Source organism: Aythya fuligula, chromosome Z, assembly GCF_009819795.1.
Source record: "Aythya fuligula isolate bAytFul2 chromosome Z, bAytFul2.pri, whole genome shotgun sequence".
Classification (NCBI taxonomy): domain Eukaryota; kingdom Metazoa; phylum Chordata; class Aves; order Anseriformes; family Anatidae; genus Aythya; species Aythya fuligula.
In genome coordinates, this window is record NC_045593.1 from 9650843 (window position 1) to 9666991 (window position 16149).

General features: G+C 52.9%; 1 protein-coding gene across 1 annotated transcript in view; it reads left to right on the plus strand.

The window, feature by feature from the left end:
* The window catches only part of CNTFR (ciliary neurotrophic factor receptor), a 182154-nt gene that overhangs the window by 36784 nt on the left and 129221 nt on the right, over positions 1-16149 (plus strand). Inside the window, exon 2 of the mRNA XM_032206260.1 lies at positions 8178-8288. Within this exon, the coding sequence (XP_032062151.1) occupies positions 8178-8288 (111 nt within the window). The remainder of the gene's footprint in view (positions 1-8177; positions 8289-16149) is intronic.

Below are 16149 nucleotides of genomic sequence, written 5' to 3' on the forward strand. Positions count from 1 at the left end.
CCCTTGCATGGGCTGTGCCTGTGGTTTTCTTCATTTTTCCCAAACCGGTTGTAGCTTCACTTCGTGAAAACTGTCAGAGTGAATGTCTTGGACAGGGAAGGAAAATCTTTCCATGCCTCACCTTGCGGAGGAGGCAGAATAAAGATCATGTACTAACGTGCACAGCTATGGGAATGATGGAGAGGTGGCAGGGTGCCAGTGCTGGGGGATGCTCTGCTTGTCCCAGGTCGGGTGGGACCCTGGTATCTGAGGACAGCCCACCTGCTTTCACCCCAGCCACGTCTTCTCACTGCGTGAGCAATGCAGCTGGGTCTGAGTTGCTTTTTTTTCCCCCCCATTTCCAGGCTTTTTAATGCTCAGCTGCCTGAGCCAAGTGTTCACGTCGTGTTTGAGGCTCTTTCTGTGCAGGGAAAGATTTGTCTGAGTTGTTTGGCATTTGTTTGTTGTGCAGTGGGTCTCGTGTCTGGAAAGGTCTGCAGTCGGGGCAGGAGCTGAGTTAATTTGCACCGGAAGGCAGGCGTGTTTTGTTTTGCATGTTGGTTTCTCCTTGCAGAAATCCCATCTGAGGTATTTGTTCTCTTCTATTATTGAAGCTGTGTTAAGGGGCATGGCAGCCTCCCTCAAGGCTGGGAAAAGAGAGAGCTAGGCTGAAAGGTGCAAATTAAACCTGTGCTCGGCTATAAGCAAGCACAGCTATTGCACTGCTAACGCAGGGGTCCTCTTACAGAGTTCTGATGCTCTTTGCCTGGAACTGAGGAAGTTCTCCTGGAGACAGTCCTGCGGGGAGTGAGGCGGGCACCAGAATTCAGTTTGCACCTTGATTGTTATGAAATGCTTTTAAATTTTGGGGAAAAGGGTTTCTAACTCTCACCTGAATCTGCTCCAGAAGTGGTTGGCAGGGCATGGTGTTTTCGGCACAGCTTGCCTGTAAGGGGGGGATGCTTTGGGAACCACCTGGGTCAGGGGGGCAAGGGGTGGTATGCTGTTTTTCAGTTCGGTCTGGAATATAACTACTCAAACTGTTCTCCCTTATCCAGTGCCAGACTTGCAACCTGTTGATGGTCATCTCCTGTCTTCCCATGGCTGCTTTCCTCTGGGGATACTCCTCTGTGCTCCGGGGATGCTTTTTGTACAGCCCCAACTCACCTCAGCCTAGGGCTGCTTTCGAGCCCCCAGAAGCTCCTATTTCACACCCTGCAGCACTGTCAGCATGGCTTGGATGGGTGATGGCTTCAGGCCGGTGTCAGTGCTCAGCCTTTCGCCCTCTGCCTCATCCCACCTGGGCAGGAGCTCGGCGAGGTGTCTGTCCCTCGGGGGGACCAGGGCTCTGCTTGTGGAGGGGATGGAGCTGGCTGCGGGCTGCAGAGGGTTAAGCAGACATTGACAGAAAACAGGAAGAGGACAAAAGCAAGTCTGCTGTAATTATGTAGCATTTATTATTAATACGCTGGAATCGCTGGAAGCAGCCTGTGTAATGTGAATACTGATACAGAGGTTCAGAAGACAATTTAGCTCTCATCTGTCTGTTTATTAGCTCCCTCAGCTCTGGCAGCAACGAACTAAAGCCTCATTTGCTACTGCCTTGTTGCATCCCCTCCTTCTCCTCCCCAAACTCTGGTGTTTCCAGAAAGAAACCTGTTCTTTGTTTGTCCTCCCGTGGCGATGTGCTGTGTGATCCCGGGGAGCAGAATGATTTCATCCTCGACCTGAGCCTGCAAAGTGTGGTGCTGTCCACACGGAGCCACTTCTCCAAAAAGCAGAAACCCTTTCTGCTTTTCTGATGCTTGCAGGGGCCATCCTGTGGGTTTAGCAAGCCCACATCAGGCAGGCTGGCACGGATTGGGGTCCTGGGGTGTAATGAGGCTGTGATGAAGGGAGAGGGCAGGGATGCGGTGTGCTGCTGTGGGAGGCTGGCTTTGAAATAATTAAAGGCCACTGGGGTGGAGAGAGCAAGGAGAAGGCAAGCCAGCTGTCAGGAGGTGCAACAGGCTTCCTTTCTCCTCTGTGCCGGAGTAAGAGCTGTCACATTAGCTTCTGCCCAAGTTTCTGAGCTCCAGCCTGGGCTGTTTTTTTTTTTTTTTTTTTTTTTTTTTGTACGTATCCCAAGCAGATAGGACATCCATTCCTCTCATGTATTATACAGTAGTTTAAAGAGGATTAAGACAATAGCTAATCTAAATGATGAATGATGTAGATTGCTCAGCCTCTGAGCCACCAGGGTTTTTCTTACACACAGATTAGTCAGCTCAGTAGCTAAATATTGGGGCAAACAGTATAAATCCATGCAGATAAGCCTTGCTGGCTTGAATAGGATAGAAGGATTTTGAAATGGGTTTTGACACCACTTTGCGTTCTGTCATGGCATGTGTGGCCGTGATGCTGGCATGGCTGATGCAGGAGGTGGACGGGTGCTGATGGCACGTGGGTACCAGGGTGGCCGAGGAAATGGAGCATCCTGGTCCCTGCTGTTATCAGATACGGGTGGAAGGAGAGGGAGGGGTGGCTGTTCCCTGCCACCATGGCTGTTTTTCTGCTTGATGAGTGGGATAATACGGGCTGGTGGGGTTTGACTTGCAGGAGGGGGCTGTTCCCACTTTGCTCAACCTCCTGTCACCGGCACTGGGATGGGGCGGGCAGCACCTGGGCAGCGTGGTCCATAGGGGAGAGCGTGTCGTAGCGTGGGACTGACAGCGGGTTTTCCTTAAGCTCTGAAGCAGGAGGGTTTAAATCTTTTATTTACGTCTGGTCGAGTCTGTCAGAGTTGTGTCAAATATTTTTGACAAGCAAAAATGCCATTTGCTTTGGTTTAATGAAAAATGATTTTTTTTTTTTTCCCCAGGAACTAAAGGAATTGTAGTTTCAATTGCAAACCCAAAAAGCTCCTCAGGATAAAAATAAAAAAAAAAAAAATACCAACAACCACAGCCAAACAAAATCCACAAAAAGCCTTCAGAAAGTTGTGAGAGTTGGATTTTACAAGAGACTCTTGGTTGGTGTTTTGGGTCTGTGTGAAATGAGGGTCTGGAGAGCATTCAATCATATGATATCTCCTTTTATGAAGCTTTCTGGGCATATTATTCTAATGATGTTTAATGGCAATGATTTCTTCGTCTTAACCAAGTATGTCTTTTCCTAGTCCCATGTCATTTTAATTCGTTGCTCTTAGGAGAAATAAGAGCATGAGACTGGCTCGGGTGTCCTGCCTCTCCCATGGCCATCTTTCAAGTGGCAGGCTGCCCGTGTGCGTTTCCCCGTGCAAACTCAGCGTCCTTTCCAGGGCATGAGGACTGGAGCTGCCTCTGGTGTCCAAGTGTAAGTCGTGTGGCAGATTTGCACGGTGGCAGCATCTTCTGGCTGGGGGCAGGGAGATGCTGGCCTCAGGGCATGGCTCATCTATTCTGCAGGACACAGGTCTAGCTCTTCTCAGAAATGCAGGGTTGAGCTGTGTTTGGATTTTGTCTCATCTTGTTGAGCAGATCTGGGCTGAAATTCAGCCGGGGTCATGGTTGTCTGTGGAGGAGGTCTGGGTGCAGCAGTTCATACCACAGATTGCACCCAACACCTGAGGGGGTTCAACAGATGGAGGTGAAACACAGGATGCTATAGGAAAAAGGGGTGTTTTTTTTTCCTTTCTTGAGATTGAGACAAAGCCTGGGCTTCCCTTTCTGGGGACACATCTCCCTTCTCCATAACTGAGCTCCGTGCTTGGGATGGGAGACCCTGCTTGGGAGCTGGCTGGGGGAAACACAGCACTGGGGACAAGCCCACAACCCCCTGCACTCATCCCACAGCTGAAGGCTCCATCTTTGTGCATCCTGAGTCAGGATCAGGCTGTGTCACAGCCTGGCCCCCGATGGCCTCGCTTTGCGTCCCCTGGGAGCTGCCGGGAGGCTGCCTGAGCCGTGCGGTAACGCGGGTCTCGGGGATGCGAGCAAGGTCAGATGTCTGCTCAGAAATGAGATTGGCGATGATGCCACCGGTGCTGACAAATGGCCTGTCACTGCTCTGTGACTCACGGCAGTGGTGGAAGAAACCCATGAGGTCACTCGCAGCCTCTCTCTCTGGGGAGCTGCACGCAGCCTCCACCCCGAGCCTCGTCGGGTGGGCAGCACTCTTCCTACCAGCCCGGTGTGTGCGGGTTTTGGTGCACAGCACGGCTCCAGCACAGCTCCTGAGCACCTGGGAATTGTCCCCGTGGTGCAGGCAGCATCAGCCCTGCAGCCCCTGTTGGGGGCTGGATTCCTGCGTGGGGCTCAGCTCTGGTTCGGCAGCGGTGCAAGCAGGATGCAGGTTGAAAAGAGCGTGTGTGTGTTCAGCCCGTTGCAGTACCACTGTGATACACGAGGTGCTGTGCTGCTGGGAGATGCTGCGGGGAACTGGGGGACCTGCCAAAACCAGCCCTGGTTGTGCTCCCGTGGGCTGGGGCACTGCCTGGGGCCAGCTCAGCCTCCCCTTCTCTTATTGTGAGACTTTCCATGGTTTTAGGAGCCTTTTCCTGAGTTGCAAGAGGCTCCTTGGAGGCTGTAGCTGAAGCAGCCAGCTCCAGGTGCACGCTGGTGGAGATGCTGCATCCACCGCTCAGCAGTGATAGGGAACTACGTGGGGCTGAGCTGTGTTTTGGGGCCAGTGCTATGCGTCTGAACACTGTGTTGGGGGAAGCAGGTGACTTTCTCCTCTGGATTATTTGGAGGGTGCATCCCAGTCTCGGCAGGAAAGGGGAAGCAGCTATTCCGCCTCTGACTGCCTCCAGATGCGTGAGCCTCCCCGCCAGTTCCTGGGAGGTGATGGGGGCAGTGGGGTTGGGGATGGGGTTTCTGCACCTGGAGGGGCAGGGAAGGGCATGCTGAGGGGATGAGGAGCTGCAGGTCTCAGGAGCACGAGGGCTGCCACAGCCAAACCAACCCCAGCTGCACCTCCAGCATCTCCCTCCCCTGCTGCCTTTGAGCTATTTCGCTCTTTGCTTCTTCCAGTTAAGAGGGGAGGGCGAGAAGTCCTAAATAAAGCTGCTGTCGCTTTTACTTATGGGCATGGGGGAAGAGATGGACAAAAAGCTTGTGTGTTCCTGACAGCTACAAAGCGGCCGGCTGTTTTTCTTCCCTTGTCTCGGCAAAGCTCTTGCTGGGGCACAGGCGAGCACCCTGGGGTGCAGGGGGGGCACCCATGTGGCCCTGCCTGGAGCCTGCATCCTGTATGCTGGCCATGGGCATCTCACAGGGCCGGGCTTGTCTGGGAACACCTGTCCAAAGAACCTGGACGCCCCCAGCCTCCAGAAACACAGATGCGTGAACTTGCCTGCCTTAAAAATCCATCACAGGCTTCTTGTCTCCATCTTGATTGGTTCCAGTGAGGTCAACTTTTTTTAATAACTTCTGGACTTCGGCAGGGAAAACTATTTCCTTCAGGAAATAATATAATTAAGGTTGCCTGACACTTCTGATTATAAGCCCCTGTCTTCAGTTGCTTGAAACTACGCCAGCCTTTAACCATTTGGACTGAAACTTTGCATGTCTCTGCCTCCGGCTGATTTTTTTTTTTTTTTTTGGAAAAATTTAGCAAAAAAGGGTTTTAAGCTGCTCTCAGAACGCGCTTTGGGGGGAGAAAAAGGCATTACTTTATCCGTAGCTTAAAAAAAAAATAAAAAAAATTCTAGTACTGAAGAAACTCTAGTACCTTTGCGCCATGAGACCGGGCCGCATCGCTGTCGGGAACGCTCCCGGCCAGGTGTGGGGGATCTGCTTGTTGCTGACGCCACGAAAATCCACCTTCCCTGCGCCAAGCTGCGAGTGGGTGTATTATATATAGCGTGTCTGTGGAGCTCGCTGCTCCGCTCCCCGGCAGGATCCGCTCCCCTCCCAGCAAGGGGGAGCGCAAACCCCGCGCTCTGCCTGCCGCGCGGGATGCTCCGAGGATGGGAAACTGGGGGGTCCTCCTGGTGGTGTGAACAACTCGTCGATGCCTGATCCACATGGCCCTGATTTATGCTGGTGATGGGGAGGATAGGAGAGACTACATTTTTTTGTAAAAATGCTTTTTTTTTTTTTTTTCTTTTTTCTTGTTTCTCCCTAAAAGCAGCAGCTAGGTATGTGCAAGGGGTGCTGGCCTTCCTTGGGGGTTTTGCAGAAGGGACCTGGTTTAGCATCACTGCTTTTCCACTGTGTTCTCCTAACATATCTCATTTCTATGGCAGTGGCCGAAGCAAGGGTGTGAGCTGTGGGGACAGGCTGGGGACAGCCCTGCCAGCCCCTATCCAGCAGGTGTCACCTTGGTGATGTGTCCTCACCATGGGACACTGCGTCCTGGGTGACCTGGGGGGACCTCAGGACTGTCCCTGCTCTGTGCTGCTGTTTGCACCCTACATGAGACTGCCTGTGCTGTGGTCAGGGCTGTCCCCTGTTTTTAGGGGCTCGTGCCCTGAGCCAGGTTCTTCAGTTGCAGACCAGCTTTGGACATGCTGGATTCCTCCAAAACCTGAGTTTGACCCCAATTTAAAGGCCCTGATTGGGGTCTTGAAAGGCTCTTCCATAGAGAAAGCTGGGCTGCGGGCCCTGCTTGTCCCACCAGGAGGTGTCCGTTCTCAAGGTGCACACAGATCCCAGGGGCATCTCTCAGCCAAGGTGCTGTGAAATTGACCTTTCCAACAGCGTAATGCACTGTGCCTGCACGAGGAGCATCCCTGCATCTTGAGCAGAGGCTGCAGCACCCATGGGTGCCCCGTCCTACAGCCTTGTCCTCATCCCTGCCAAGTGATAGAGACAGCCCAGGTAGCGATGCAGCAGCATCCCTGCTTGCTTTGCCCTGGCTTCCTCTGCTCTGCTCCTTCTCTGGCATAAGAAAAAATTGAAATACAAGTTGCGTGGGCAGCGAAGACCAAGAAAAGCTCAGCGGAGAGGGGCCCTCTCCCCTCCTCACCGTTCTCCTGTCAGCTCGGGGTGCAGGCAGGGCGGTCTGTGAGTGATGGGGTGTCGCGGGGGTCCGGCCCGGGGCAGCTGGAGTTAAATTTCTCGGTGGCTGACACCTGACAAGCGTGATAAATTGCGGTGCGCTGCGCGCTGCCGCCGTGACAAACGGTCCGTTTTCCTCCTCTTTAAGCTCTGGGAAAACTTTTTAATTATTTCCCATCGCTTTGCAAATGAGGGTTTCTCAATCAGGCGCCCAGCGGAGGTTTTTTTTTTGGGTGGGGGTGTTATTTGTTTATTTGGGTTTCATGGCTGGCTGGGGGTGGGTAGGGGCTGCAGTTTGGGTTTCTGCAGCATCCTCCTGCCTGGTTTGGATGGGGTCCCGCGGCGGGCTCTGGCGGAGCTCATCAGCTCGGGTGCTAATTAAAGCACGTCGTGTTCCAGGCTTGCAGTCGCCCATGGGAAAATGTCTCCGCAGGAGCGACTCTGAGACTCTCCTCTTGCCAGTGGAGTTTGGCTCCTTCTATTTTTCATTTTTAATAATGCAGAACCATAGGACTCTTTTTTTTGTTTGTTTGTTATTTTTTTCTTTAAGTGTTTAAAAAGGAGGGGGGAAACAAAACAAGCTCAGCCACAAGAGCTAGATAATGAGCCCAGATCTCGGCTGATAATTTGTTTGTCTAACACAAAAAGCATATTTGCTGCCATCACCCAAGGCACCAGTGGTTACAGTAATGCCCCAGACTCCACCTCACTAGGCAGCACATCGGGTGCAGCACAAAGTCTCTCGCCTGTTTGTGCTCCTGGGCGTCTGTGCCACAAAGGTGTGCGTGCTTTTCCTCTTCGCAGGCTTGGGCTCAGCAGCTCTGGCCTCTGTGTGTGAGGCTTTGTGGGATTAGGGCTCAGGAACTTGTGAGCAAATGTCTGGGTTCTGGGCTGATGTTTGAGTGCTGCTGCGCTGCTGTGGCCAGAGACTTTTGCTGTCTTCCTTTAGGGATGATTAGAGATGCCTCAAGCTGTCGTATTCATCCCCCTCCCATTTAATGCCTCTAAATCAAAATAATTAAGTAAATCAAAATAATGAGGCAGATGCATGCTTTGGATCTGGGCTGGGATGCTCACGAGGGAGGGCTCTACATCTGACCTGGCTTTGTGTTGACACTGGTTACCTGTGGCTGCTAGGGCTGGGAATCAGATGCCTCCATCCCGTGGTGGTTTCCTGAAGCACGCACAGAGCTGCACCCGATGACCTGACAGCCTTTCTCTTCTGCTTTGTTGCAGAAACTCACGGATCTGAGCAGCGAGGGTTGGCCGGTCGCGAGCACCCAGAAGGATCCCACGGACTTTGATGAGAAATTGGGGACGTCCCCAGGAGTCTGGACCGGTGGAGAGGTGAGAGGTGGATTAAAACGCTTGCTTACCTGTGTTACCTGTCCTCAGTTCACATGTAAGCGGCATTGGAGGGGTGCAGCGTCCTCGGTGTTCCCAGCTTTCCTGGCTCTGCTCCAGCGGTGCTGCAGGGCTGTGTCCCCTTAGGAAAGCACCACAGCCACTGGTTGTGGTCAAGGGGTTGTCCCATCTTACATACATGCTTTGTGTGGGGCTGTGATAATCCAGTATCACGTTTGGACAGGCTTGGGGTCTTCTCCTAAGCACAGGGAGGAACTATGTTCGGGCACCCATGTCCCGCTGAGCCTTGTAAGGGCTGGGAAGCTGGTGCTTGCTGCTGCTGGGCTTGAAAAATGAGAATGATGAATTAAAATTTAACAAGTCCATAAATGCCAGGCAAGGACGTCTTAAATGGGAAATTGTCACCGTTTGACTAGTGCAGCCTCCCACTTAGCTAAAACTGCGTGGTTTTAATTACACTGATCTTGGAAATGCAATAGCTCGCACCGAGGAGGGGAAACCTCACCAAAACAGATTGTCAGGAGCCCTCATTGCCTGGTTCCGCTACCCTTTTCCCTGCATCCCATTTTCCAGGGACGTTTTGCAGCCCCTTTTGCTCTGAATCAGCCAAATCGCTGTCCCCTGAGCCCCAGGCAAGGACGCAAATGCAAATATGTGCGAGGCTGGATGTGGGCACTGAAACAAGCTCAAGGTTAAAATCCCCAGGGGCAGACAGCACCTGAAGGATCACAGCAGGGAGTGGGCAGCAGAACTCAGCCATAAGCATTGCCTGGGAGTGTCACTGGTGGAGCTGTGTGGGGTAAGAAGCCCTTCCTCATCCTTGACCTGCCAGCAGGTCTCTGTGCCGCTCGCAAATAGAGAGCAGCTCGAGGAGGGTACGTCGCTAATAATACCAATTACTATTACACGCCGGCTACAAGGTACGCTGGCAGTAATGGGATCTGGGGGGATGAAATGAAAGCGATGTAATATGGTGAGATAAATTAGCGTTGTAAAATTAGCCATGGGTCTAGTCGGGGATCTGACAAATGTGTCGCAGCATCGTTACAAGCTCCGAGCTCTGCTGAATTGGATTTAGTGGCCCAGAGCAAAGCAGATGGGAGCGAGGGAAAAAAAAAAAAAAAAAAGAGTTTATTAGGGGTCTCTGTGCACACATGCTAATGGTTAACGCTGCTTGTTGCTTCCTTGGCTTTGCTGAATGATACGTCCCCTGGCGCCCGCCCGTACGCGGCAGCGGAGGAATAAAAGCCCGGCCCTGCTGATGTGCTGTCGGAGCAGCTTGTGCCTGGCAGAGGGATGGGAAGGGGTTTGGAGGCATGCAGGTCCCAGGGGAGCGGGTAGGGGACTCGGGTGGGATATGGGAATGCTGTTTGCATTTTCGCATGTGTTTCAGGCTGCAGGGAGGGCTGAGGGCTGACCCATTTTCCCATGGCACAGGCTGGGCTCCGTGGCAGGCACATCTCTTGAGCCTGGCATCCTCAGCATGCCCTGTCTGTCACCGACGCGTGAGCAGCTCCTCCAGTTCAGACACATATTATCCTCCCCTCTCTGAAAGAGAGGGCTTTTTGGGCCTCGTGAGGCTCAGCAATGGCTGTGGCCGGGTCCAGCGGGACCCGCTGCCTGGAGGCTCGTTAGGGCGACGCGTGCGGATTTGTGGATGCGCGCTAATTGCGTGCTTAATGGCTAGTGTGTTACCGAGGGCCTAGGGAGGGGCAGCCGTGATCTAGGTCTGGTTTAATAAGGCACATCATGTGGCTCATTTAATAATAATAAAAGCAAGGGAGAAAAAGCTCTGAGTACCTTACAGTGCTCTGTGGTGGAGCTGAAGGGCAGAGGGCTTGCAGGGAGGCTCGTGCAAGGCTTCCCTGTGCTGTGCCACCCTGGTGCAAGGGTGGGTGCACGACAGATGGATCCGTGGGAGGGACAAGCCTGTGACATTCCTGGGGATGAATTTACAGAGGGTAGGCCATTGCACCATAAGTACATGCTTATACACACGTGCACATGTGGTGTCACTGAGGGTGTACCCCCAAAAATCCCACAAGGTCAGCGTGGCAGTGAGGCTGCCCATGCCTGCCTGCTCACAGGCACAAGGTATGGCTGTGATGCTCGTGGGGTGTATCAGACCCCAACCAGGTACAACTGAAGGGCTGGGGAACCCACGGCAGGGAAAAAAGAGCCTCTGGCCTCGTCGTTGATGCTGGGGAAGCAATGCATGACCACGTCAGGGAGCAGCAGGAAAGCGAGCCTGCAGCAGAGCACTCGTGGCAGCGTAAATAGAAATACTTCTTGGGCTCTTGTGCAGCAATGATATATCTTGTTTCTATTGACTTTTCTTAAACCTCTAAAATACATTGTAGATTGATCTACAAATCTGCAAAAAGCACCTCTTTTTTTTTCTTTTTTGTTTTTTTTTTTTTTTCCAAGTCTAAAGCAATTTTCTGCCTGCTCCTTGTGGTTGGCTCTGAGCAGACACATGTTCTCTTGTCCTCTTTGGGGCTGGCACGCTGCCACGATAGTAGGAAGTTTAGTAATACTTGAGCTGGATCGATGCAAGCCCATTATCTGTGCTGCCTGGGACTCGGCAGAGAGGGGAAAAAAAAAAGCTCTCCCCAAACGCATCAAAGCCCCGCGATAAGGACAGGCGGCGGAGCGCTATTTATAGATGGACAGATGTCTTGCCAAAGCTCTGGTGCTGTCGCTTGGTTATGCAGTTGGGGAGTGTTTAGTGGCACTTGTCAGAGGTTTGAAGAGGAATCTGTTCTCCCTTCTGGCTGAGGTGGATCCCTCCGGCAGCCCACGGTGCTGCTGCTTCTGCTGGCTCGGTTGCCTGTGGGCTTTGTCCTTCCTCTGAAGAGGGACCTGCCTAAAAGGTGGGAAGAATGCCACTGTTCCCCTGCTTGTGGCCCTCGAGATGGGGAGAAGCTTCTCCTTGCATCCAGTGGGAGCCTTTTCTTTCAGCTTCACCCCGCTGCCTCTCCTTCTGTCGCCACACATCGCTGTGAAGAGCCCAGTTCAGTCTTCTCAATAACTCCCCCAGCCAACTCAGCGACCTCTGCTAGATTTTCTCTGCTTAGCATCTTGTGCTGGGGCTCCCCGAATGAGGAGCAGTATTACAAGGTGGCACAACACATGATGCCATGGTGGTGGGCTGGAGTTTTTGCAGCAAGTGCTATTTTTAAATTTTTTTTTTTTATTTTTTTCAAGCTTCAGTGGCTTGTGGGCAGGTGTGGGGGCCAACACCTGATTGTGTATTTCAACCCATCCTCTTGATCAGCTGCCTTGTTCCTGAGCCTGGGAGGAGGGAGGCTTCTCCTCCCCACGGTGTCCATAATGTGTTCACCTGCACGGTTTCTGCAGAGCGCTCCGAGCATCCCTTGCTCTCCGCTCGGTGTTAGCCTGTCTCCAGGGTGCTGCTTCGCTCTGCCCATATATTCCTTTGACGAGTGGGGAAGACAGGAAGCAGATACCTTTGTAACAAAACCACATATGGGCTTTCAACTGGTGATGACACTTCCCTAAGCTATCTGTCTTGGGAATGTTCATTCTCAGGGTTGTTTATATTCGCAGGCATGTTACTTAGCTGCTCAGGTGGGCCATAGATGTCCAGAAAGATGTCAGTGTGAGGAGGAGGCTTTAATGCAAGGCGTTCTGCTATTGTGTGTGATGGGTGGCAGGTGAGACCCTTATGGCTGTGGCAGAGGGATGGCTTGTGGGGTCTGGCACAGGAGCTGGGGCAAGAGGCAGCCGGAGTGCTGGAGGTGGCTTTTTACTGCTCAGCTGCAGCGTGACCATGACAATCATTCGGCAAATGAGGGCTCTAATGGAGGCAAACAGTGTTTTCCAATTAAAAGAAGCAACCATCAGCAGCAGGGGCAGCACTCCCTCTGAAAACACGTGTACAGCCGCTGAGGGTCTCAGCTCCCGGAGGTAAATGTGGGATGCTCTGCCCCATAGAGCAGTGGTGACACAGATGTGGGGCACATCTGGTGTGGGAGCTGCCCATTGAGCCTGGGCTCTGTGCAAAGCAGGGACCCGCTGCATTGCCCCATGTCCTCACAGGTTCCCTCTTCTGCAAGGGGAAGGGGCGCTGGTGGGGACCCACTCTTTTTTTTTGACAGCAGGACAGCTCCAGGCAGCCTGTGCCAGGGACCACTCTGCTCCAGGGCAATTTACAACACACACCAGCCCCTCGGCATTCATTACAGCCCCTAACGAGGACGGCTCAGTGCTGCCCTTCACTAAGATCACATTGCTGGCTCTTTTTTTTTTTTTCTTCCCCTTGCCCTAAATCGTTGCGCTTACATAAAAAAAAAAAAAAAAAAAGGAGGGGCACGCACGTGGGGCCTGCACAATTTATGGATCAGAGATTTATATGCCGCTGGGATGCTGTATTTTTTCCCCACAGTGACACTTTATTGCCACAAATTACCAAACAGGCAAGGTTACGCGAGTGACAGCAGGCAGGGCCATAAAGGACAGGAACAAACGGCAGCAGGAGGAGTACCCAGAGGAGAAGGGGGGGGGGAGGCTGGGCACGAGGCAGAAATAAAGCGAGGCGGGAGGCGGGCACGCTTCAGAAACCAGCGAGCTGCGTGGGCGAAGCCTGGGAAATCGGCGTGCCACCTCCACACGTGTGCCTGCACCTCCAGCGGCACGGGTGTGCCACGGGGCCGGGGCAGTGGCACGCTCCCAGCCTGGTGGTCGGGCACGTGTCTGGGTGGAGATGCTGTAAAACCTAGATTTCCACCCTTCCCGAGCTGCTGTGTGCTTCTGTGGGGTGCGTTTTTCTGGGGGAACGGCAGGGTTTTAGCAGGTGAGGGCATTTTTTCCTTGTCCTAGGTGCTGGTAACTGCAGGGAGAAGCATCCTCACGAAGTAAGACTTCATCTCCCTTTGAAGTATGCTCCATCCCTAGCCTGAAGGGTATTGTGGGGTGGTCTTTGCACTTAGCTATACACCAGCAAACAGCAAAAACCTCCCATAACTGCTGTCATATGGAGCAAACCCACCCGCCTCCTCCGAGGTGTGCAGCAGACCTCCTTTTGTCAAAGCTCCCTTCTGCCCAGGGCTGCTGAATCCCAGCTCAAGCATTGGCAGCAACGTCCCAGGCATGCCCTTTGATGGGATAGGAAGCTTGCTTCTGTCTATCTTATATATCCTATAATATTTTTAATATGCTCACTGCTGCCTGGGGAAGACGGGTGGTGCACGTCGTCCCTCGGCCGGAGCGGTGTCGGCCCCACTGCTGAGCACCCGCGGCAGCCCCGCTGCGCCACGCTTCGGTTCAGCGCCTCCGTCTGCACCCACTCGCCCAAAGTTAGATCAGCTTAACTTCAAACGAACGTGAAAAATGAAAGGCCCGGGAGCAGCGAGGTATTAAGGCTGCCTTTGAGCCGGGGATGCGACTCGGTGCTGCCGGGAACCTGTCACTCCATTGTTCTTGCAACAAAACTCTACCGGCGGCGAGGAGAGAGATGCAGAGGCTCTGGAGCCAGAGACAAAAATGCTTTTAACAGGCAGAAATGTGCTGCTACAGCCCAGGGGCACGCTACGACAGCCCAAGGGGGGAGCATCGCTGCGTGCTGCCCTGCCTGGCAGTGAGGCAGGGGCTCGGCTTGCCCTTGCACCACCATGGGCTGTTGCATGGGGCAATTTGATGTGTGTATTCCTGTGCTGGTTAAAATAAAAGTATATCTATTCCCCCGAATTCCAGTGCTGTAAGCCAGGTATTTAATCTTGCTTGAAGGGAGCATCGCTAACCTACATGGGGCATCGCAAGCAATGGTAAGCAATCAATAGGCTAAATCCTGAGGTCTCCTGCCCAGACTTTGCTGGAGTAAAGGTTGACGAAGTGCTGAGTAGTTACTCGGGGTTTCAGCCCCGTGCTGAGGGCAGGAGAAGTGACTGACAGATTTATTGATGATGTGTTTCTCTATGAATCCAGTTTGTTACTCATGAATGCTCATTTGAGCATAAATCCTGCCTGGGCTGCTCAGCAGATAGCTTCTCCTAAAGCAGAGCTGGGCAGAAAGGTTTCAGATGAATCGCATATTTGGTGAAAAATAGCTTTGGATTAACAGGAATAGCTTGTGTTTCTATGTTGTGTTTGGCAAATAGCCTCAGCTGAAGAAAGTAAAAGCCCACTTGTGAAAAAGATCAAGCGCTGGGTTTTGACACAGTGTTTAGATCTCATTTCAAACCGGTTTTAGGTTTTCTTCCACAATCAAAAAGCCAGACAGGCTTCAGAAGATCCCTCCGAAGCCCTTTTTTTTTTTTTTTCCTCACCCTCCATGAGTGGCTTCTGCAGTGGCGCGGGGGAGCCTGGCACTTCTTGCAGGGCTCGCCGTGAACCATCACTGCTTTTATTTTCTGCGAGGGCTCAGCCTGGGGTTTTGTTCGGTGACACTCATCTGTGGGCTGAACCATGTTGGACTGCCAAGGGCCACTTTCTTACTAGCTGAGGGAAATAAATCCTGCTCTCCCTGCCACCTCCATGCCTCGTTTTTGCCCGGCTGTGTCGATTTTTTGCATTGTGCCCGCCTGGGGCTTTGCTACCTCTGCCACCGCTCCCCTCGCCTGCGCTCGTGGTAGGTGCTGTAGGAAATCGCTCAGACAGATTTGTGCGTGTGTGTATGCCTCTGTAAGTATTTCCCATTAATTAATGGAGGCTGGAGTCTGTCGTCTGTAACGAGTGCTCACTGGCGGGTGATAAATCGCTTGTATGACAAGGTGGCAGGGAGGGCTGGGCGAGCCGCTGATGTCAGCGCGAGGGCTGGGAGCAGGGGCCAGCGCCAGTCAGTACCTGGGTGAGAAGAGGGGTGAAGAAAAGGCCAACAGCCACGTTTCTGCTTGCGAGAAGAGGAGGAAGGGGCTTGTGCCAAACCGACCACCCTGGCCCCATGGGGATGCCAGCTGGAGCTTGGACAACTGAGCAAAGACCTCGTGCTCTGCTCCCAGCCAGCGCTGTGCTGGGGTTTTTCTGCTGCCCTGTCCCCAAAGAAGGACCCTGGTGTGAGTGTCTGGGTTTTGTGCTCCAGCAGTGCCACCTCTGCCTTCCCCCAAATCCTTTTCAGAGTGCATCACAGTGATGCCACCACTAAATCTCACCAGCATGCCCTGTCCTCTGGCATTACCATCTGAGCAGTGGCACAAGGCTTGGCTGGGTGCATCCCTGCAGGGCTAATGCTTTTGGTGTCCTTAAGGCACTGCTCCTTTCCCAAGGATGGTTTGGGTCCCTTGTTGCAGGGCAGCGTGAGGCTGGTCCTTATGGACGTGCTGGAGCACAGAGCAGGGTTTGATGGAGCTGAGCTTGTGGTGCTCACAGCCTGTTGGATTGTAGCCAAGCGCATCCTCTATTAGCCCAAAGTTTGTAAGCTAAAGCACTGCCCTGTGCAGCACATTGATCCAAGGGAAATGGTGCTGGCACCAAAATCTGCAGCCTCCAGTAAAGCAGACATGGGCCAAAAGACACTGAACCTTGCTCCATCCCAGAGGGAGTAATCTTTGCTGCATCACTCTGGACCACACCATGCAAGCTGTGCACCACTGATCCATCTCTTTTTTTGCCCAGTGCTATGAAGGTGAGGTTTGATTGTCTATTGTGCTCATCAGGCCTCCAGCAGTAGGAGCAGGGATGCTGCTTGGAGAGGCAGTGTGGGTCCTGGGCACCCTGTGACCATTCTGCCTGGTGACCCCTGCCCCGGGACCTGCCCATCCTGCGAGGATGTAGGGGGGGAGCAGTCTGTCTCTGCTGGGGAACTGAATTATCTGCTTCCCCAAGTGGGGAAAATAATAATAATTAAAAAAAAAAAAAAAGTGCCTTCCACTAGGTCATGAGCCAT